The 24,416-nt window shown below is 33.7% G+C and overlaps 1 protein-coding gene across 1 annotated transcript in view; it reads right to left on the bottom strand.

The window, feature by feature from the left end:
• Positions 1–24,416, bottom strand: part of GLRA3 (glycine receptor alpha 3) — a 146,444-nt gene that overhangs the window by 109,784 nt on the left and 12,244 nt on the right. Inside the window, exons 2-3 of the mRNA XM_012770695.2 lie at positions 15,664–15,791; positions 2,657–2,724 (exon numbers count right to left, since the gene is read on the bottom strand). Coding sequence (XP_012626149.1) covers positions 2,657–2,724; positions 15,664–15,791 — 196 coding nt within the window. The remainder of the gene's footprint in view (positions 1–2,656; positions 2,725–15,663; positions 15,792–24,416) is intronic.

Below are 24,416 nucleotides of genomic sequence, written 5' to 3'. Positions count from 1 at the left end.
TTGAACTCCTGAGCTCAAGCAGTCCTCCCGCCTTGGCCTCCCAGAGTGCTAGGATTACAGGCATGAGCCACCATGCCTGGCCTATTTAGTTTTATTTTAAACATGAGTTCTCAGACACAAAGATACTCATTAATGACTATCGATAATTTGAGAGTCCATCTTCTAAATTTTAACTGACTTAGTTGAAATAGGATATTTGTATTAGAAGAACAAAGGTAAACTATATCCAGTGTAAGAAATGTGAATAAGTTTAAAGATATTATCAACACATATTAACATAAAAATGAATTTAAACAAATATAGCAATAAAACAATGAGGTAAAACTTAGTTGCAGGGTCATCATGGTGGACACTATGAATAAAATATATCAACTGAATCAAGTGGGAGCAAAATATTGTGTGATTCTTATTATAGAAATATACTACAAAGTTCTAATTTTCTCTATGCCTATGTAGATGGACACCATATTGCAGCTATTCTAGTTGATATTAATACCATTAAAATTTTACAAATATTGAATCTGATCATTTGAATGGAAATAATGTTGTCACACATTTAAGAGTTTAGAAGAATAAAAAGAAAGCTACCAAGGTGGACATAGTTAATTTTGTAGTACTTAACCCCTGAGGTGTTTGAATGATGTTCATTGCTGCTGTTTGTGACTGTGAGGAGGAGAGTGATACACGCTAAAAATGATTTCAAAAGTAATATGTCATAGTGGGATACACAGGCGGGAAAGGGAAGGGTTGCTATGCTAGAGGAGGGAAATAAAACTGAATAAGGGTTATCACGATAGTAAGCTTGCAATATTCTGCAAGATTTTTATAGAATATTATTCTGTAAAACAAGTCTGTCTAAAATAATTTAAGGTAAATTTAGCTGGCATAGTCATCTTATAGATTGTGTTATAACCATATTAGTAGTGGACTAATGAATTATGTCATAAAGAGCAGGCACCTTCAGAAAACTGACAATTTTTAGGCTTTAATGAGAAGGAAATCTGGCTGTGTGCGCTCTTTTTTCCAAATCCTTCCCCCCTCCCCTTAAAGATGGTAAGCCTGTAAACCTGTCCAACTATTGCTGTTGAATATATTTTGTGGAAGCAATCTTGCAAGCAAAAAATATAAAGAAACATATTTACAGGTTTTTATAATTATACAGCATGTATAGAAACAATTAAAATGAGAAAGTTGCCAGGGCTAGAAATACAATTTGGGAAGCAGAACAAAACCAACAGCAGTTCTTTCATCTTTGGATGATTTGTACTCAGTGTGTACAAATGCAGGATATAAATCAGGACTGGATATTCAACCAGAATCTAGAATATGTCAAAGCCTGAAACAGGATTATAGCCACTTTAGAGATGGAATTTCAGCAGAAACACATTGTGCTTATACCAACCAATTATATGCGTTTTCTCTGTCTTTAGATTCATACACATACATTCATGTTAACTATAGAGTACTGTATTTAAGATAATTCTATATAATGCCCCAAAATGGCAAGTTCATTTCTTCTCCACTAATGCTTTTATTGTAGTTTTATTAAAGTTGAATAGAACCACAGAGATGCCACTAAATGACCAAATATTGCACACATTACAAAAACAGCATTTAAAACAAAATAGTGCCTGAAGAAAGTCTCTTCTTGTTGATATGGATCCCTACACATACACACTGCATCCTTGCACACCTCCACACATGTAATAGTTTGCATATTAGAGTATTTTAAGAAAATTCACCATCAAGTGATTCTGAGATATATAAAAGGAGCATAATTCTCTATTCAATAATGGTTTTTGAAACTAATAAATCTTTATAAGTATTTATATCATATTTTAGATAATGGTAACTTTGAAAAGTAATGCAAATTATACTTGCTAATTATAGGAATAGAGTATAATTCTATATAATTTAAGAACCATCATACATAGTTTTAAGAAAAAGAAATTGGCTGCTAAATAATGTTACAGATATTCAGTAATTCCTGTGTTTATCTGTGCATTTTATCTTAGCTAAGTGCACAAAACAAACTATGGGGCAAAGGTGAGATAACATGATCTTTAAAGAAAGTTATAAAATTCAAAACAATAAATTTGGTCTGTAATGACCATTTACATGTTTTTTCTGGCTTTAATGACTTGATTATATAACATATTCACAATTACATAGTAATGTTAAGTGAAAACATATACCATAATTTATAAAATCTTTGATGTTTAGGCAAGTATTATATTCATTTGAAAAAATAATCAGGTAGAATACTTAAAATAACAGTATAAATAAATTTGTAATTGTACAAAATAAACATATAAGAATTTACTGCCATGCTTATGTCTGGCTACTAAAGAGCATTATAAATAAATAAATGATTTATATGGTAAAATTTTCCATTTTAATTTGAGCCTTTATTAGATTGTCGAATTAGAAAAAAATCAATCCTGTTTTCACTTACATTTATTCTCTAATATACTATCTCTAAATGAAACATCATTACCTTTAGTTGATTATAATTTAATTATACCACTAATTTTATCTTTTAAAATCTTGTTAATTAATTTGAGTTTTAAATTAGAGAACATTAGCAGAAAAGTTGTCATTAATGTGATTATAGATTACTCCAGTGTGAAGCTTGTTAGAAAGTAAACATGCCTACCATGGTTGTCTCTGCAATAGAGCCAAAGCTGTTGATGAATATGTTGCATGTGACATTAACTGGAGGGCCTGGAAAAGAGATTAAAAAATAAGTGCTGTTTAGAGACTTATCTAAAATATTTTCACATAATTTCTTCTCATTATTAGTGAAAATAAGACTTTTTAAATATGTGTGTACATACAGACATACAGATGCTCAAAATTGAAGACAGCAATTCCATGAAAAAATCTGGATTGAGAATCACAAGATTCATGGTCTCCCTTGAACACTGATGCTAGCCATTCTTTAACCTCTCTTGGTCTCAGTTTCCTTAATCTAGATAACTCCAATGGCTTAGTAAATGCCTAATTTAGTAAGTCCAACATCTGAGCTCCTTGAAAAACAGTTTCTCTTGATCTTTTTCCCCATGCAGGGGCTATATGTTTCTATTTCTTTGCATGTCTCAGAAGCTTTTGTTGACAATTAGATACTTTTTAAGATAATATAATGTAGCAACTCTGGAAACCAGGCCCTCCCACCTCCAACCCACAGTTTGTGTCCCTGGTTTTTCTTATTATTGTTCTTTGTTATTTAGTAACTTACCTGGACTAATACTGTAAAGTTTGTATTTCCCTGTGGTGCACAGCCACTGAAACCTCTGCTTAGTGAGCTTAGTGGTCAGCTAATGTCAGAGATTTCCTGCCTTCCTTGAGCCAATAAATCTTCCAGCCTTTGGCAAGGGGCTTCATGCTTGATTGGAGCCATGCCCTTCAATGCTCAGACAATTTACAACTTTACCTTATCCTTTACTTCCTGCTTACTCAGGGCCTGAGGTCGGCCAGAGGAGAGCTACTGGGGCTCATGGGACTTTTCTGGCCATGTACACAGCCCCTATACACTCATGTAACCTCTGGATAACAATAATATGTCAAAGCTTTTTAAAGCTTCCTAAAGACATCTAATTTCCCCAGATCTTTTAAATTTTTTGTTCAGTCTCTTATTTGCCCCAACCAGTATCACAGCTGTAAACAGCTACAATGTTAGACAGTTTTCTGATTGTTTTCAACAAACGCCCTAGGGATTGTGATTTTTCCCAAGTGAGTTCTCAGTTAGGTCATAGGATGAAAAGCCCATTGAGTGAGGTTTATCCAGGAAGCTGCCTGACAGGTCACACAGAGACACAGCTCCGAAGATGGACTTTCTGAGCAGCCCCAAACCTGTTCTGCCCTCTAGGAGTCTTGCAGCTTCTGTTGTTTTTGAGACTGGATTTCAAGGCTACTGTGGAGCTGGGAAGTGGAGCAAAATTAATATGTCTTCTGTTCTTACAGAAATCCATTAGTTTTTCTTGAATAAACACTCCTTAGATAGTTGCAAGACTTTGTTCAATTTTTAGAGTTCTGAAAGTTAATTTTGACAATTTGCCAGTGTTTTTGTTGCTTTTTTGGAGGAGTAAACTTACAGAGATCCTCACTCTTCCATTCTGAAAATTTCATATTAATGCCTGATTTAGCATTCAGCATAAAGCCAAGGAATTTTTTTAAGGTCTATTTATTCATTCTTTTACTAAATATCTAAAACTTTGGTACAGCAAATTGAAGAGGATACAAAAAGATTATTAGCTAGCAGAGCAGCAGGAGTAGGAATCAGTAAATTGTTGAGCAGTTTTGTTGCCCGGTACTGTGTTGGACGCTGAGAGTGGGAAATATTCCGTTCTTTACCTAATGGGGAGTTGAAGCCCAGGCGGGATACATATGACACCAGTGAGTAGCACAGTTAGAATGTGAAGCATTGGTGTGATTCTAAGAATCATTCTTTTCCCCTAACTTCTTACTTGACATTCAAAGCCTTTCATTATCTGTCACAAACTTTGTTATTAGGCTTATAGCTAGATAAATAGAAACATCAAAAATATTATGTGATAGGGTTAAAATAGCTCTGAGTTATACTCTATTTAAGGTAGATAAAACCACACACAAAACTGCTATCTAAACCTAATTTATTTTGTTTGTCTTTTTAACTGAACATAATTTAGTAGTATATTGATATTACAATGTTTGCTACAAAAAAAATTATAGCAGCACCTGGATCTATTCCTCCATTTCCCTCTTTTAGAAATAATTATTTCAGTTCATTTAATTGATTCTTTGGGTATTTACTTCAATTTTTCTACATAATACATTTATTTTGCTACTTTTATGTTTCCATTAGAGTCATATATTCTGATGCCCACAAAGAAGAGAAGGAATTAGCCAGCCTCCCTACATCACACCTATCCCTACTAACGTCAACTTTTTTCTGTCCTCCCATTACCCAGGTATGGCTAAATTGCATTTTTTTTTGTTAGCTCAATATTCACTTTTTACATTTTTATGATAAGGGAAACATGACCCCCAGCTAAGCTATATGAAAAAGTATGAAAAGTATGATTACTTTTCCTTTCCTGTAAAACATTTTCCTGAGATTATTGCTTTATATATTTCATATAGCTTTCTCCATACATGCCATTAACTTATCCACAAGTTCTTATGTCTAAATTATGTTCCAATATTTTCCAATCCATCAGATATTCTGTTAACTTTATCTTCCTTTCAAATTACAATCTGGAATTTTTTTCTCTGGAGCAAAACAGCATCTATGAACTCCTAAATCATGTTGGGAATTATTTCCATTGCTTTCTTTCATGGGATCTTGTCTTTCACAGTACCAGACCTTCTTTCTTGGTTTATTCTTTTAAATGGAACATATCCTTCAGTAATTTTTGAAAGATGGTGCATAAAGCTGTGATATTTTGAGAGTTTCCTTGTCCGAAAATATCCTTTTGTATGTCTTCACACTTAATGTATAGCTAAATTTTATGCTGGAATTTTTTTTTTCTTCTGAATTTTGAATTTCTCTATTTTCTTCTGTTTTCCAGTATTATCTTCGAAAAGTCCAAACCATTCTGATATTTGATCTTTTGTAAATGGCTTATTTTTCTTTCTGAAATAAATAGGATGTTTCATTTTTCCCCAAAGTTTTTTTTTTTTAAACTACTTCAGTAGTTAGAATGGTTTGAAATATCATTTGAGGTTTCTATTTATATTTACTTAATTCAGTAATCATGTTCATGATTTTCATCTTTATTTGCTTTTCTACTCATTCTCTAGATGGCTATTTATCTTGCTGAAATTAAGGTAGAGAAAAACTAATAAAATTATTTAAAAATAAAGTCTAGTATAATGGGCCTCTGAATTCTGTGCTACATATTGAAATAATCTGTGGATCTTTAAAAAATATAGATGCCTGATTCTCACCTTCTAATTTAGTTGATATGCAACCAAGGCGTTTTAAAAATCACTCTGGGTGAAAGGAATGCGTAGGAATGTTTAGAAATGACTGGCCTAGGGAATTCCAGACTAGGAAACATCTGTGGCTGTTATGCCACGGAGCTAACCATGAACTGAAATTTTCTTAGACAGAGAGACATAGACAGAGAGGACTCAAGGCTTGGGAACACTGAAAATTCAAGGCTATTGATTTTGATAAGAGAGTTGCCCATTATAAATTTGGTGAACACTGATAATAAAACAATGTAGATGCTATGTACTTAGAAAAAGTTTAAAGTTTATTGAGCATAAATATACTTAGAACATAAAATTCAAACATATACAGAAGTTAAGTTTTTTAATATGAAGGATGGATAAAATAGTAAACCTCAGAAAAGTTCTGAATCCTGGAGATGTTGTATTTAGTTACTAATAAACATTTTATATCTTTATTGGTTATTTCTAAATATTTACAAATTTCTAAAATTTGTAAGAGGAGTATCTTATATGTCACTATGTGAAAAAGTAGAAAGCAATGCTTCATGGTTTTCTAAATCCCATCATAAATGAAGTGTAAAGTTACAATTAGCTGTCAGAAGATAATTTTTTTTCTTTACTTAATGTAAATCTAAAGTGAACACCGAAAAATATACATAAGCTGACTGGCATCCTTGAAAGCTAAAACTCATGTTTCATATTTTCTAGGTTATTCTCTTTTTTTCCCCAGACAACACTAAAACTCTATTTTCCTTTGCTGGAAATAGCAAATATGAATCTGGGGAACATCATTTGGCTTGAGATAAATTCTGTTGTTTTCTACTGACTCACACCATTTGGAAAAGGGAAAACACAAGAGCATTAATATTGGGTTGATTCACCTTCAAATAAAATACAGACGGAGGTACATTTACGTTGGTGGAAGCTGCTACTAGAGGACTGCTAGCTCCATATGATTGTGATCTCTTTGACTGAAACTGGAATAATATATAAAACAGTGTGTAGATGATTTTTAAAATTTTAATTTAGCATTGATTGTTTTGACTTTAATTTTCCATGGGCATTGAACAAAAGGTGAGGTATTCTCTATTATATATTTGGTCTCATCTTTCAAATTTGTTTATTATCCATAGAATTATGGATAATAGTGGTAAAAAATAAAATGGAGGCCAAAATTCAGCATAGACTTCAGGGTTCTGAAATTAGTAACGTATGTTCTGGTACATTTCAGTGTTCCTTGGGAGCATGTGCAATATATTAATAGCACATCCTGATATTCCAGAAAAGTTCTGAAAGGAGTAGTGTTAGGGGTGATCTTAGAAGTAGGAAACCTCTGATATTTTTGTTTTCTTTCTAAAATATGGTGCTGGCATCACTTGTTGACCAAAGGCTTGAATAGTATGGCCAACGGATGGAATAAGGAAAATAACACTGCCATAGAAAAACAGTGGTCAAAGAACAAGTGACTAATTTAGGCTTTTACTAATAGTTGGGATCATGATGCCTCATTTTATTTGAAATAGACTTCAGCCCCTGCCTCTACAACATGCCTCCAGTGAAATGCAGAAAGCTCTTTCTAAAACTGAAAAGTCAGCCTGGTTTCAAAATCTAAATTTCATCTGGGAGTAAATAGCTCACAGTGGTCACAAGTCTAAACTTTATCCTACATCTGGTTACCACATATGTTCCCTGCCTGGATATTAGAACATAAAAAGTGCTATTTGGTTCTCATTTGACTACTTATTTGTGTATGTATTCTCTTCTTCAGTAGAGAGAGGGGTGAATGGATTCAGGCACCACATCCTACTTCCAAATTTCAAAAATATAGCAGATACTCACTTGAAAGATAGATATATAGATAGCACATGTGTGAATAAGAATAATTTTTTTTAATTTTAAAAATATTAAAGTACAAAGCAATATGGAAATAAAAGTCACTGTTTCAGTCATGGAGTGTCTTCAGTGTGAAGCCAAGGTATTCTGAATTTACTTTATGAAAACTTTGGAGGCATTGCAGATTCACGATCATGGAAGTGTGGGAACTCACATGATACTATGAATGGTTGCATTCAGGCAAAAGTTTAGGGACAGAGAAAACAGTAATTTATTGCAATAGTCTGGAGTGTGTGTGTGTGTGTGTGCGCGCACGCATGCACAGAATGGACCTGACCGAGGACAGTGACAGTCCTTGGAGATAGATCACCAAGAATGAAATGACTATAGCAATGTGATGTTTTAAAGGTACTGTGTTCTACACTTTAGGCTTCTGGTCTATGTCAGATTAGGGCAGCAATCCTGGAGTAGCTTTTCTATCCTAGCTATTGCTGTGTATGTTCAAAAATGTTGTAGAGAATAAAGCTCAGAAAAGACTGTAAATCTTCTATAAATCTTCTATTGCCATTACAGAGAACACCTGTTTAGCAGTTCTTGGCCAATCTGCTACTTCTCTGTGCCAGTGCAAAAGCTGTTATATCCATCCAGTACACTACTATGTTTAGCAACAGAGCAAATAACTGCTGTAGCATCCATATGGCAAATTGTGCTTTTAAATTGTTGATTACATTAGGCATCATTGGCCTGAAAAGCAAATGACAGTAGTTGCAGATGTTTTTAGCAGCAGGTTTTCTTTTAAATATTCCTTAAAGAAATAGAAGGTAGCTTTTAAGTTTAGGGATGAAGTAAAGGCAGAATAAAAAAGTACAATGCAAAGCAATGATATTGTTATTGCTAGTATCATTGGTGATGATATAACTGTTATTCATATTAGGGAACAATCACTCCCTAGACTGTTTAGAGCTGGCAAACAACCCAGGTCTAGAGCTGGCAAACAAACAACCCAAATTTTCATAAGAATGATTCTAAGGAATTTTTAATGTAATGTTGTATTAAAGGCTTACCTTTTTTAATGATATACAATGCAATTGAAAGATTAAATTTCAAAATAATTTAATAAATCAAGAGATTTGCTTTTACTTTAGATAAATGCACAGACAGATGTTATTTTATTTTTTAATTGACACAATGCATATTTAATGCTTAAAATCCAGATTTAAAATTACTTGTTAGGTGCCTTAAAAATGTCTCTAAATTATGGCATAAAGACAGAACCCAGTTTATTCTTCCCCTTTCTCTTTTCTTTCCCTTCTCTTTCATTTGCAGTCCCAAAGCCATTTAGTCAGGCAGTGAGACATATGCTTCCATGCTGGGATGGCTGGGAAGTGTAACCTTGAGCAGGAGAAAAGGACTTCTATGGAGAAGGTAACATGGCACAGGATGCTGGAGCCAGAGTGAGCGAGAATGATGTTCCCACAATAGGGCAGGCTGGTGTGCAGGGTCAGAACTAGGCTGAGGAGGAGTGTGTCTCCATGGCGATACCCTGGCATGTGGCGTCACAGTCTGACCAGGGCTCTACACAAGGAGACAGCCCTGAGGAAGATGTCAGAGTCCCACAAGGGCAAGGAGGGTATTTGAGTAGGAGACAGAGTAGCAGCCAAGGAGATGCATTACATGTTAATCAAATAAGTAATTATAGTAAGGATAATGGGAGCCAGGTTTCTTATGTCAGAAGAGGGAATTCAGATATGAAAACTTAGAAACTAGAATAAGCCTATGGCATTGGAGATAAGCCGTGTGAATTCACGGTTTCTGCAATGGTAGGATTGTGGGTATCTAGGACTGAGGTCCCCAGCCCTCTGCCACAGACCTGGTACTGGTCGGTGCTCTGCAGGGACCGGGCTGCAGAGCTCGGTTTTTTGAGTGTTTGCTTCAGAGAACTGTGCCATCAGGAGTGTGGAGCCAAAGAACTGCTGGTTTTTGTCACTGATATTTTTACACAATTTAATTTTTTACCAAGTTTAGGTACATGAGTTTTACTATTGGAATAAATAAAACTAACAAACAGATAACCATGGAAAATAGCACTTGCTTAGCAACTGGTAAGATGACTTTCATAGCTTCACATTCAAGGGAAATGCTTTAGGATAAGGAGGATTGTGAAGAGACCAAAATACAGTTACAGAATTATAATCTCCATAAACATTGAAAAAGTATATAAGTGACACCCTGTTATAGCAAGTCAGTGATTCACAGGATAAATCTAAAACAATTCTCCGTAAATGTAGAGGGAAAGGACAAAGGGGGAAAGAATATGAGGGGAGTGTGTTAGAAGCAGATGATAGAGAATATACCAGATTTTATTTTTAATAAAGGAAAAGTTGTTTTGGAGAAATAACACAGAACAGTGCCAGCTTAAGCAATAATTTTTCTAAAGAAAAATGTCCAGAGTTAGATAGAAAAATAGGCTATATATAAAGGAGCAGGAATCAAAATGAGATTTGACTTCTTTACTAAATGTCAGTAGGCAATGGAACAACATCTGCAAACTTCTGGGCTAGAGTTCTGTAGCTCGATAATTGTATAAAGACTCTTCAATGTCAAATGCATAATAAGTTATCCTGGAATATTATTCATGATAAAAAAAAATGAGCTATCAAGCCACAAAAGACATGAAAGAACCTTAAAAGCATATTGCTAACTGAAAGAAGCCAATTTGAAAAGTCTACATACTGTATCATCCTAATTATATGACATCGTGGAAAAGATGTCTAGAGACAGTGAAAAGATCAGTGGTTGCTAGAGGTTGGGGATGGCTGAGAAGAGGAAGGAGAGAAGGATATTCATAGTACAAGCACAGGGGATTTTTAGGGCAATGAAACTATTCTGCGTGGCACAGTAATCATGGACAGGTGTTACACATTTGTCAAAACCTGTAAAAAATGTACAGCACAAAGGATGAATTTTCATGTAAATTATGGATTTTAGTTAATAATAACATACCAATATTGGTTCATCAGTTGTAATAAATGTATCACAAGAATACAAGATGCCAACAATAGGGCAAACTGTGGGGAATGGGTGGGGGTACATGCACTTTCCAATCAACTGTTCTGTAAACCAAAAACTGCTTTTAAAGAAAGTCTATGAATTAAACAAAAATCAGACAAATCGGAACTCGGGAAATATATAAATCTTACTCCTGTCCTGAAAATGAAAATGTGTTATATATCGTTTTTGTTGGTATGTGAAGACAGAGATAGAAATACAACTTAATAACAAAAAGGTTTTTAAAAACAAACCTCTTTTATTTTTAAGTGTTTCATTTATATGTCTGTGCATGTGTATATATATGTATGTGTGTGTGTGTATATATATTTCAAGAAACTACTGGTCATAAGGATTACTGAATCTTCCCCTCACGCTTAATTCATCTGGCATTTTAAGTCTGTAACAACACTGGACTGTGCTGCCCCATGGGCTCTATGGTGTGGGGTTTGTGCCTGGTGAACTGGTCTTTTCTCTCATTGGGCCTCTTCCATTGCTGTTCTTTTCCCTAACTAGGAAGAGTTCTGAAGAGAAAGGATTTTGAATTCCAAGAAAGAAATAGTGGCATCTATTAATATTTATTGTTTTCATTTTTCAAAATAGAAATAACTGTTTCTATGCATACCATTTCTCCTCCTTAAGACCAACTTTTTGAAATGATTTGGGCAAAAATTTATTTCTGTTTAATGATCAACTAGTTGAGTTTTACATGGAGCTTTATTTGCAAATTCCTTTTGGCAGACTCTCAGATAATTTCTAAGCCTATTTATCACTATTAAAAATGCCTCTTTATAATAGTTTTTTAAAACATTATATTTAATAGGACTAAGATATATAACAGAGATTTGAAGTAATTTTTGTACTTCTGTCAAATTATCCTAAAGGCATAGTGTTTTTATTGGAGAAATTTGATTCTCAGAATATTTAAGATAAATGAATACTATTCTGGAGGCAAAGAAAACTGGTAAAAAAAAAAAAAAAAAAGAAAGATAGTGAGTTAGGTACCTAATTATTTTAATTTCTCTCAATGTTTATTTTATGAATAGCTATTATTTGTATTTAATTATTTACTAAAATAATGCTTGATGGAAAAGAGGGTCTTATCTGTGCTCTGTACAAGTTTAAGCTGCGTTAAGAGATTTATTTATACCTCTGCGGTGCATTTTAATAACATATTTAAAGTATTTAATCATAACAGAGATGAATTTTTTTTTTTTTTTTTTTGAGACAGAGTTACAGAGTTACACTCTGTTGCTGGGGCTAGAGTGCCGTGGCTTTACTTTAGCCTAGCTCACAGCAACCTCAAACTCCTGGGCTCAAGTGATCCTTCTGCCTCAGCCTCCTGGGTAGCTGGGACTACAGGCATGTGCCAGCGTGCCTGGCTAATTTTTTCTATATATTTTTAGTTGGCCAATTTAATTTCTTTCTATTTTTAGTGGAGATGGGGGTCTCGCTCTTGCTCTGGCTGGTTTTGAACTTCCGACCTTGAGCAATCCTCCCACTTCGGCCTCCCAGAGTGCTAGGATTACAGGCATGAGCCACCATTCCTGGCCCAGAGATGAAATTTTTTAATAGTGTATTTTTTTAAGGGAAATGACATAAAACATTACAAACAAATGTCATTAAAGAAAAAATGTATAAATCCAGATTTTTAAAAAATTAGCAGTATAAAGGAGCAAAATCAAAGCTACATTTTAACAAAGTCAATATCTATTTTTTAATAGTTATTTTCCACTATGGCCTGCAAGATAAATTCCCTTTGAATATAAATATACTTCCGAAATCAATCACAAATATGAAAATAGTAGTCCAAAATTAATTTTGTAATTATATATATTTTAAGCTGTTATTTTTTAGTTATTAATAAGTTATATAACTCTTATATATTATTATAACATATATATTATATTATTATAATAATAACAGTTACTATTTTTAAATGTTGACAATTTGAGAGGTGAAAATGTTATCACCAATCAACAATAACAAATGTTATTGTTATAATATACACTTTGTTAATTGCTAAGGAGGTATTTATTTTTCTGTTCATTGTCTAATTATGTTAATACTGAGATTTTGTGTTTATCTTTTACAAAATATACAAATTCCAGAGAGTTTAAACATATATGCTTTTATAGTTTATAATATAGAAGTTTCCTATCAACTGATTAGTTATCTAAGTAAATTACTTTCTAGGTTTATTTCTTTTGTCATTAACACTTTAATCTATGAAGAAGTAAGGATCAGATTATTTAAGTGATTTAATATATTTTACCAGTATTATAATTTTCATTCCTTTTCTTCATTTAAAAATTATTTAGCTAATTTTGCTCATTTATTTTTTCAAAAATATAGACTAGTACAGTATCATATTATTGATATTCATGTCTCTGAACTCTCATACTATTAATTTCTTGTCTTTGACAATTGGAAGGGAAAGTACCCACTCTAAATTAGTTCATTTGGTTATCTAGCTAAATTCCTTAAAGGATTTCTTTAAAAAAAATGAGAAAGACACTTAACCAATATGGCAGGGCATTTTATTTTTAGTCGTATGAGCTACCTCACAGAAATATTGATTGAAACATTATCAGGAGGACAGGCTCTTTTCGTCATACTTCTACATTTGATGAGCATCCTTGTTAGTGAGGTGAGGCGGGTCACACCTGATAACAGAAAGGCTGATCTCCCTCTCCTTCTTTTGTCTAATCCTCTTCCATTAGGTGTTGGATTTAGTTTGCTAACACCTAAACATCTTTCTCTTAGCCATAAGGAAGAAATAGCATATAAAGACTATTTTATCTATATTTCCATATTGGGTAATGAAAAGATGGTCAAAAGATTATGGCGTTTTATTCAATAAAATGAAACAATGTTGAAAATGCTTAATTTGGAGGTAGAGTTATGAGTATTCTCTGAAGTCAATAACATTTGAGACTTGGCCAAAGATGAAAGAGCAAGGTATTAGCTAAAAACTAATCCATTAAATTAATTTTATAATTGATACTATTATTTTTGGTAATCAGATACAGCATACATTTCTTTTTCTAATATCCAGAGTACAAGATATCCAGTAAAAACCATGAAAGAGAAAAAAAAATCTTACTTTTGTTTTCTTCCTTCAGGGACATTGGGGGGTGAGAATGGATTCTAGCTCCTCCCAAAATTTAATCACCTTTGAACTGGCTTGCTTATCAGCTTGCTTTTAGGAATGCATTTTTATTAATTTTTAAGAAAGAATCAGTACCTCTTTTAAGTAAGACCACATCCTTGGAGTCCTTTAGTAGTCTCATACATAAATAACAATAATTAGTTACATTTTAAAATGGTTTCAAATTTCCTTTATTAAATTTTTGAAATAATAAACAAAAACAAAACTTTTCAAGAGAACAGGAAAAGCAGTAGGCCACTGTTGCGTGGTTAGTACCGTATCTGCAGTTTTATTAAAATATCTGTTGAGGCTATTTATATGCTTTTTAAATATTCACAGACATTTAAAAATGGAATACATTTTCCTCTTTAATTTTCAGTGAAAAGAAAGCAGTACTTCTGAATCACTGAATATAGAGTATAAACTTAATTACTGATTATGTTTCCAGTGGTTTATTTATATGACAACTGCATATTATTTCAAGATCAATTCCAAATTAGTTCTCAAGTAAATGACAGGGATATTGCTTTCCTTCAGTTTGAAAAAGATCCTTGTAATACTGAAATTTCTCACTTTCATTTCTATATTGTACCCCTGTCAAGTCTACTATTTTTGCATGGCTTAAACTTAGTGTTTTCTTCTTGAAGTTAAAAATATTTATGGTTGAAAAGCTTAAATCAAGAAATGTAATCCACAATATAAATGTTAAATTCATTTGAAAATGAAACCATTCATGATTTTCTACTCATGGATTATCAACAAGTTTTACTTCATCTTCTGCTACCCAATTGTGATATTTATAACCTCTCTATAATTAATTCTTACACCACTGCTAAGCAATTCTTTTTTTCTTCCATAAGGAAAATTCAAGAAATAAAAATAGAAATTGGAGACTTTTTTTAACCTTTAAGAATGGAAATTGCTTAATTGAATTCCATGGGAAAAGTATGTATTCTTTAACTTTGATTATTTTCTTTATTGAATAAAATAACATTCAAGAAGATACTAAATAAGATGGGGCATAGAAGCAATCTTCTGATATTTTACTTTAAAATTAAATGACAGGCTATATTGTGGTTCTGAATAAGTTACATAGCACTTGTGTAAATATGTCACTTATCATTATATTAAACAGAAGAATAAAAAGTGCAAGTCTTAAATTAACAATTACATTCTTTCCTAGAAATTCAGGTAAAACATTTGGTAGGTGGAATAGTTTCAACATTGTCAATGGCTTTTATTTAGTAATCTAGCCCATTCCTCAATTAGTATTATAAATTTAACAGTAGGTTGATTCTCCACATACAGAGAATCCTATAGTGGGAGATTTATTCTTAAAGAAGCTTCCATTCCAGTTAGTGGGATAACTGATAGAAGAATTAAATAACATATATTAATAAATAAAAATATATATTCCTAAAATTAATGGTCAAAAAAATAAGTATTATAATAATTAGAGAAAGAAAAACTACTGTTGGTCCAAAGAAGGCAAATTATGATAGCTGTGAACATGTGAATAGATTTCTTCATTTAATATGTATCTGTGACTAATACAGTATTTGGAAGATTATTGGCTATAAGCATTATAATTTCTGGTGGAATAAATTTTAATATTTATCGTGTTTGAACAAGATAAATATTCTATAAATATTTAGCATATAAAACATATGTAAAATAGTAAACAGAACAGTTACCTTTAAAATTGGGTCTGATTCTTGCATCATACCCCGATGTCCTCCCCATTAATTTATCCAGAAAGTCAGAAGGTGACATTGGAGCACTTCGAGATCTTGCACTATCTGTTTCCTTTGTGGCAACCAAACTACAAATAAGAACAAAAAAATACAGGTTTTACAGAAAGAAATCTTTCTAACAATTATTGCGTAAAAATATAAAATAGAAATGCTAAGCAAAAATACCTTGACAACAAGAAAAAAACCTTAGATACCATACAGTAAATATTATCATAAGACAGATATTTATAGATTTATAGTCAGTATTTGTAAGGTTTCACCTGTAGTCAGTTCAGTTGTCAGGGGTGGCATTATTTTGTATTAAAACTGGAAAGAAAAGCCCCCCTCTGAGGTACTAGGCTTTCAAAATCTGTATTTACCCAAACTTGATTTCTGATAGTAATTTTTAACCAAAAGGCTTTTAGGCATAAGACAATATGAAAGTTCAGCTGTGAAATACAATTCTTATGCTTTTCTTGAAGGAAAAACATCACCGTTCAGGTTTTGTGTGAATTTTTCTCAGCAGTGGAAAACTTCTGTCCAGTAGATTAAACAATTATATTCTTTTCTTCAATTGGCATGCTTCCTGTATTAGTAACACACTCAGTTAAAAGCATTCTACTTTCACTTACATGCCATTAATCTATAGTAAATTTTGCTCAGGTCTAAAATTTGTGTCAAGATTGAGAAATTATCATAAATGTGGTCTGTGCACATGGATATTGTATTACAAGAACTTGTGTCCAGGGAAGATGAAGTGTTCCCAGATTCTTTTCATTCAGACAATTTCCTTTTTCTGCAACTGCCCATCCTAGAAACCCATAGTATGACTGCTTCCCCTGTCCAGCTCCTCCTCTACCTACATGGCTTCACCAGAAGCCTGGGCCTGCTTGCTAAGATTAAATGATTCTTTTCATCCATAGAGCTTTGCTGAGGAAAGTGAAGCTGACTTTCCGAACACTCATCGTGTTTGGAACTGATGTGTCCAAACTGATGTCACTTCCTGGAGGTTATCAATCATCATGTACTCCCAGCTGTGTCACTCAACTCAGAGCATTGGCAAGCTTTGAACCATTTGGATCACCACCTGATCATAGCACAATCAAGTTATTAAATTCGTTATATTTCTCCTGCCAAAATTGTAGTGAGTAGTAAAAATGGGCCTCAGAGCCATCATCATTAATTGTCTACCATAGGCTTTTCTGCAGTGATTCATAGGCACAATGTTTAAGTCCAATTTCAGTGATAATGATATTTCGATAATCATAGTATCACAAATAACAATGCCTACTATCTATTGCCCTATTCTGGAGGTTCCATCTGGTTTGGGCACTCTAAGTCACTTATCTTCCCAGTGACTCTCATTGGGTCATTCTTGCTTCTCCCCAAATGGAAGCTTCTTCTCTCCCTCTTCTGTTGGTTCCTTATTATTTTGTGATCCTTTATCAAGGGTTATTACTGGTCAACCAGACTCCCTGTTATAGTGATCACTGGGAGGTTTACTTAATGCCTCTTTTTGCTATATATACACTTCATCCCTTGTTCATCTCATTTAGGCTCATGGTCTTATAATAAATGTGGTAGAGTACATTGATTACTTTACTTTTATATCTCTAGTCATGAATTCTCCCCACACTAAAAACTATTAGGTCCAATGCCTACTTAACATCTCTACTTGAATATCTGAAACCTAACATGTCCAAACCGGACTCCTGCTATTCCCACATAGACCTGCTCTTTCCTCATTCTTTTCAAACTTGGTTAATGGCAAGTCCATTCTTTCAGTTCTCAAGTTGAAAACCTTTTGATAATTGTTGACTCTTACTTTTTATTTTCACATATTGTATCCATCCCATTGGCCTTATCTTCTAATTTTATCCATAATTCAACCATGATTCGCCATGTTCTTTTTGACTTGTCTGATTAAACCTACTGCTAGCCATAAACTCTTTGCCTGAAATGTTCACTGGGACTCTATTCATGAATTTAACTATTAATTATCCTTGTCACTTAGGTTTAAGCATCATTTCTTCAGGAAGCCTTAAATATTCTCTCTGATTTTGTAAAATCCTGTGAAATATGTCTCAAATTTGTGTCTCTCAGTTGTGTCTCTCATTAATAGCACTTGTTACAATGCAGTTGTCATTTCAATGGGTATAATCAATCATTGTCTATCTCCTACTTTGTAGGCTCTACTATTTAAGCAAAAATCATGACTCTTCCATTTGTTTTAATGGCCCACAAAACAATTCAGAGTATCCAGAGTAACTAACTAAATAAATATTTTTGAAATTAATTAACTAAATATAATGAGAGGTCAAGCATCAGAATATGATACACCAAGCCAACCAGTAATCATGCCTTGAGTATATGTTTAACAGTAGAGAATATCCAAGCTTGCTCTTCTCCCATCCTTCTGCCCAAGTTACAAATGATGCTAGTGAATAACCAAAAAGGATCATAGAACTGGTATTTATAAATAGGAAAAAAAACAAGATACAGAGATCTGAAAGAGGGACATAAATCATCAACATTATATATCTGAAAATTGTCATTTAATGGTTCATTTGGAGAGTTGTAAATTGAGTGCCTTTTTAACCAGGCTTGATATTGCTGTGGTGTTTTTGCTTATATAAATTAGAGTTTATTGGGGGTATCTATGTTCAGTGCTTGCTAGTTGCCAGTGACAAATTGCATTATTGTTTGTGTATATGTGTATTTGAGTGTAAAGGGTTAATGTAGGGTTGTAAGTGGAAGTGGGGTGGGGAAGGAGGACTCCATTTAATAGTCAAATATATGACAAAGGATTAAATAGTGTAATCATTTGAGGTTTTTTAAGTATAATCTTTATACAATTTGTTTCATTTAAAAAATTTATTTTTATCATAAACTCATTCATTTTTACTGAGCACTTTCAAAATGCTATGCTTGAAATTCATGATAATTGTTATAAATTCATGAATACTGTCTGTTCTCATGGGAAAAAGTTTCTTTATAGTTTTGGCATCAGCTTATTTTAACTGAAAGAGCTAAAAGGCCATAACATAGCTAATTAACTCACTGATTTGTAGCTTCTTAATGACTTATTTATTTTAAAGAAAACCAATTAAGTGTTTCAGAATACATTGAAAATTACTTAGAATAGAGTTAATATCTGCCATTGTGTTGAGTGCAGAAGAAAATTAAATGGAAAGCATCATGGCACCATGGTTAAGGCTCCAGATGGATAGCCAGGAGGCTTGGCTTTTGTTCTTTTCTGCCATTCATAGATGTTTGGCCTTGGGCAAGCCAGATGTTCTTCAACAATGTAAAAATGGAGACTTAAAAGTGGTACATGTTTTTTCACAGATAAGTTTAGTAAAACAAACGATGGAATACATACATATGTTTAGAAAAATGCCAATATCTTATGCGAAAGGCTGGCTTTTGCATTGGGTACCATGACTCTTTTGGTCAGGGATATCTTTAATTGAAATGAAGATAAATCAACTCAAGCTAATTTATTTGAATGGGGCCTGGATGGTTATAGTAGTATCTCATGAAACCCAAGTGTAGAAGATACAGACAAGCCTAAGGAAGGACTGAGCACCATAAAGGAAAAAAAAATCTGATTGACTTGTCCCAGTTCATGAATTCAACTTCTGGTTGAAACTGCTTTAACAAGAGAGGCTCAAAGTCCCATTGCAAGTGTATAGTTGTGTAACAGGGCTCTATGAAAAAAATTCAGTGACCCTTATCTGTTTTTATAATTCTCTTCCTCTCCTGTTTTGGGTCCTGAGGAGAGTAGGGCTTGATGACCAGAACTTGGTAACTTTTAACTAACCACACCTTTTTGAATTGTTTCCCCCAAATAGCAAGACAAAGGAATTGATTTCCTAAGGCCACTGCCCAGACTTTCTGAAGTCAAGACTGACCATCACCCACAACCTGCCCCAGTGTCTGTAGCTCCTTGGTAATTTCAACACAACCTGCTCCAACAAACTGTAGCCCCTCTTTAAATAGCCTATACTCTCCATTAGTTGGGGAGACAGATTTGAGGTGGCTTCTTTGGTTCTCCTGACAGACATCTTTCATATTAAAAATGCCTCTCTTCTGTGGCAGCCATCCTTGTCTCAATAATTGGCTGTATGTGTGGTGAGTAAATGGACCTAGGCTGAAACCCCCTTGCAGTTTCAATAATAACTGTAAGGGGCTTGACTACTATTCTTCCTTAAATAACTTCTCATTCATGGCATTCAGTCTTTCATTACTCAACCTTTGAATGAATATTTAAATTGATTTTGGGTTTATAGCATCTTCCATTCAATAATTTGGTTTTGGTTTTGGTGTTCTAGCAAGATTCTAAATAACTGAAAAGAAACCTATCAGTTTGTGTAAAAACCCAGTGGAAATTTTTAGGAGTAGGTACTGCTGAGACAGTAGTCTAGAGTTTCAGGCAGGAAAAGATTGAATGGACAGATAATAAGAAAAAGTACCTCAGAACCTGTGATGGGAAGGAGCATGAGAGTACAAGAGACTAAAAGAATGTCAGTGTAGCTGGAATAGAGGCAGAGAGTGTCAATAACAGATGAGGCTGGAGAGTGCTGTAGGTATTAGTTAATGCAGTGCCTTAAAGATCACATTAGGGACTTGGGTCTTCACAGCTCTCTTTAGAGACAACTCAGAGGTCAAGATGGGAGTTGAAAATATTCTGGGTAATTTTAATAGCAGTGGGGATGCAGAAGAGTAGAAGAATCTAAGAGATATATCACTAATACAATCCAAAGGATCTAATTAGTGATGGTTTGGTACTAGATATGAAAGAGAAGAACATCTCAAGGATAATTATGGTGGTTTGAAAATTAGTTCCTCAAGTTTTTTGACATTCCTCCCTTCAAAGAGTAGAGCCCAGTTTCCCTCCTCTTGAATGCTGGCTGAACTAAGTGACTTAATGATTGTGTGAATCCTGCAGTTAGATCATAAAATGCATTGCCACTTTCACCTTGCTCTCTTTTAGATTACATACTTTTAGAAAGCTAATCATCATGTTGTGAAGACACTCAAGAAATTACATGAGAGAAACTGAGGCTTCTACCAATAGGCTTCATCAACTTGCCAGCCATTTGGCTGAGCCGTCTTGGAATCAGATCTTCTACCCCAGTCAAGCCTTCCTATGATTTGACTGACATCTTGAAAGTAGTAATCTCAGGAAAGATTTTGAGCTATAACACCTACTTCAGCAGCTCCTGAAATCCTGACCCACAGAAACTTTTGGTACTAATAAATATTTATTGTTGTTTTAAGCCACTTAAATTTTAGGGTAATGGAAAGTAGCATTTGTTTTTTTTACCAAGAAGTTTCTGTGTAATAAAATAGGTCGCTATGGCACTCAACAAATTTTCCATAAATTATATAATTTATTGTTATTACTAATTTCATAGAAGTTAGTTCAAATAAGGATCTGTTTCCCCAGTGATGCTGTCTGGCAAAGGAAGTGATTCTTCAAATCTTCAAATTTCAGTGTTGTTTCAGAGAGCAACAAAAGCGTTCTTGATTTGATTCAGGATATCACTGTCTTTGGAAAGTGAGCACATAGTATCTTTATCTGGATGCTTCTTCATATTTCCTCTTAGAGAAAATATGTCTTCCTTGAGAAGATCAGGTGATAGGTACAGCAAAGACTTTTCCTGAAGGTTATAGCTCCTTTTCTTATTGTATTAAAATATTTTTGAGAAATCATTTTTTTACTCTGGTAATTTCAATGTTTTTAATTGGGCATTGGTAATAATAGGTTTAAAATTATAAACTTTAATCTGTAGCTTTACATGTATACATCACAACAGTAATAGCTGCATGCACAAGTCTTTTAGCAAAACTATGTTTAATTCACCAAAATAATACAAAAGGCAAGTTTTTAAAATCTAAGACTAAAGAAAACAAAAAAATTCACAGTTTAGTTTTTTAAAAATTTATTCTGTAGATTTAGGGGGTACAAGTGTTTTCTGTTACATGGATGAATTGTATAGTGGTGTAGTCAGGGCTTTTAGTGTACCCATCACCCAAAATAGTGTATGCTGGACCCCATAGGTAACTTTTGATCCCTCACCCCTCTCCCACCTTCCCTTCTCAGTTTCCAATGTCCATTATACCACTTTGTATGACCACGTATACCCATCATTTAGCTCTCACTTATAAGTGAGAACATATGGTATTTGTTTTTTCATTCCTGAGATACTTCACTTAAGATAATGGCCTCCAGTTCCATCTGAATTGCTGCAAAAGACATTATTTCATTCATTTTTATGGCTGAGTATTATTCCATGGTGTGTGTGTGTGTATTTATTTATTTACCACATTTTCTTTATCCACTCATTGGTTGGTGGTCATGTAGGTTGATTGTATCTTTGCACTTGTGGTATATGCTGTGATAAACATACAAGTGTAGGTGTTCTTTAGATAAAATGACTTCTTTTCCAGTAGTGGGATTGCTGGATCAAATGTAGGTCTACTTTAGCGTTCCCTTTTCATTATATCTGTGCCAACATATATTGTTTGTTGACTTTTTAATAATGGCTATTCTGACAAGGGTAAGGTAGTATCTCAGTGTAGTTTTAATTTGCATTTCCCTAATGATTAGTGATGTTGAGCATTTTTTCATATGTTCATCAGCCAAAAAATTCAAAATTCTTATGGAAGAGTAAAATATACAGATTGCTAAGATAAGATGAAGAAAAGTATTTGTTCCCTCAAATTTTATGTCATATATATAACATATATATGTATGTATATGTGTATATACATATATGTATAGTAGCCTTCCATATCTGTGGGCTCTGCATCTGTGGATTCAACCAACTATGATTGAAAATATTTGGGAAATGAAGGATATTTTTATTTGTACTAAACATGTTCAGGGTTTTTTCCCTTGTCATTATTTCCTAAACAATACAGTATAAATATTATTTAAGTAGCATTTATATTGTATTAAGTTTATAAGGATTCTAGAGATGATTTAAAGTATATGGGAGGATATGGGTAGGTCATATGCAAATTCTGCACGTTACATAAGGGACCTGGATATACATGAATTTTTATATTGGTGGGCGTCATGGAACCAGTCCCCCATGGATACTGAGGGATAACTATATGTGTATCTGTATATATTCATATAGGTGCACACATACATACAAAACACATATTCCTATATTTGTTTGATTATATATATATATGCAGTAAAAATTACCAAAGACTCTGTATGCTGATTAAAGTACCAGTGAAGGCTCTTTAGAAGTTTATGTTCTTAGAACAGTGCTTTTGAAACCTGAATGTGCTTGTCAATCACTTGGGAAGCCTGAGAAAATGTGAATTCTGGTTCAGTAAGTCTGTGATGGAATTCAGAGTTAGTAGTACTAACAAGCTCCCAGGCTGATGATTTTCCTACTGGTTAAAGGACCATACTTTGAGCAGCTTTGTTCTAGACAGGCAAGGACTCTTTCTCATTGTTGTGCCCCAATGCGTTATGTGTGTGTTGTGTTATCCATAGCTCGGCCTTCAGTGTCTGAGCTGAGCTCTGGGGCAGCTGGAAGCCACAGGAATCTTTGCAAGGAAACAAGCAAGTCACTAGGCTTGTTTGTTTACTCCAGTTGGATGAAACATCTATGTGTGATGCTCAAACATAAAAAATGTTGGAAAGCCATGTCCCAGAATTCTAGTCATCCAATCTCACCTATTTCCAGGTCTTGTACTCCTGCCTCTATGCTGAAGCTTTCCATTAACCTGATATCTCATAGGCATTACATTCTACATTCCCTGTATACATGCTTAACTTGTGATACTTGTCTACATGACTGTTCCATTTCTTTAATATTCTATTTTGTCATGGCACTATCATTCACTCAATTACTTAAAGATATAAATATGACGATTGTTTTACACTACTCTTTATTTTTCTCATATCCAATTAGTAGATAAATCCTAATCTATTTATTTATTTATTTGGTTATTTCTCACATCTGTTCCTTTGTCTCCATTTTTGGAATGTCCTATTGCACTGATTATGCACTTTCTCTGATACCAGTTTTACGTTTCCCCCACTGACCAACTCATTTTCTTCTTAATTCTTTATATTATTATATATTTTTAGTGATATTTCTGAAACACTATCTGATCATGCTCCTTTTCTATCTGTAACAGCTTCTTTGACTTCAGTTAAATACTGGGTTCCGTAGGCCTGAATACAAAATATGACCTGGAGCCCCTGGACCTCCCTTTAAAGGCACTTCCAAGAAGTTAAGTATGTCACTTCTATTTACAACTTACTGGCCAGAATTTGGCCACAAGGACACAAAAGCTGTCAGGGAAACTGGAAAATCTTTAACATTTTGGAAGTGTCTTTAAAAAGAAGCCTCTTCCCCCTCTCTGATGGCTAGAAAGCAGCGAGGATGACTGGAATCAGAGCATCTATCATTGATCTCAAGGAAGAAATCCCTTGTGAAAGGTGGCAAAACAAAGAGATAGAAGGATTGGTAACCACATATTCCAGCCTTGATCTTTTCCCTTCCATAGTTTCTCTTTCATTTTTTTTTTTTTTAATTTTGAGAGGGGAAAAAAAAAACAACTTTCTTAAACCAGTGCTATTATGTACTTTCTGTCACTCACAGATGAACCTAATCTGAACTACCACAACAGTAAAGGGCTAGTCTATTAATCTCTTATTTATTTTCCTGCCATTCAAC

Source organism: Microcebus murinus, chromosome 15 (genome assembly GCF_040939455.1).
Source record: "Microcebus murinus isolate Inina chromosome 15, M.murinus_Inina_mat1.0, whole genome shotgun sequence".
Taxonomy (NCBI): domain Eukaryota; kingdom Metazoa; phylum Chordata; class Mammalia; order Primates; family Cheirogaleidae; genus Microcebus; species Microcebus murinus.
Note: the sequence above shows the minus strand (reverse complement) of the source record. Positions and strands in the feature narration are given on the sequence as shown.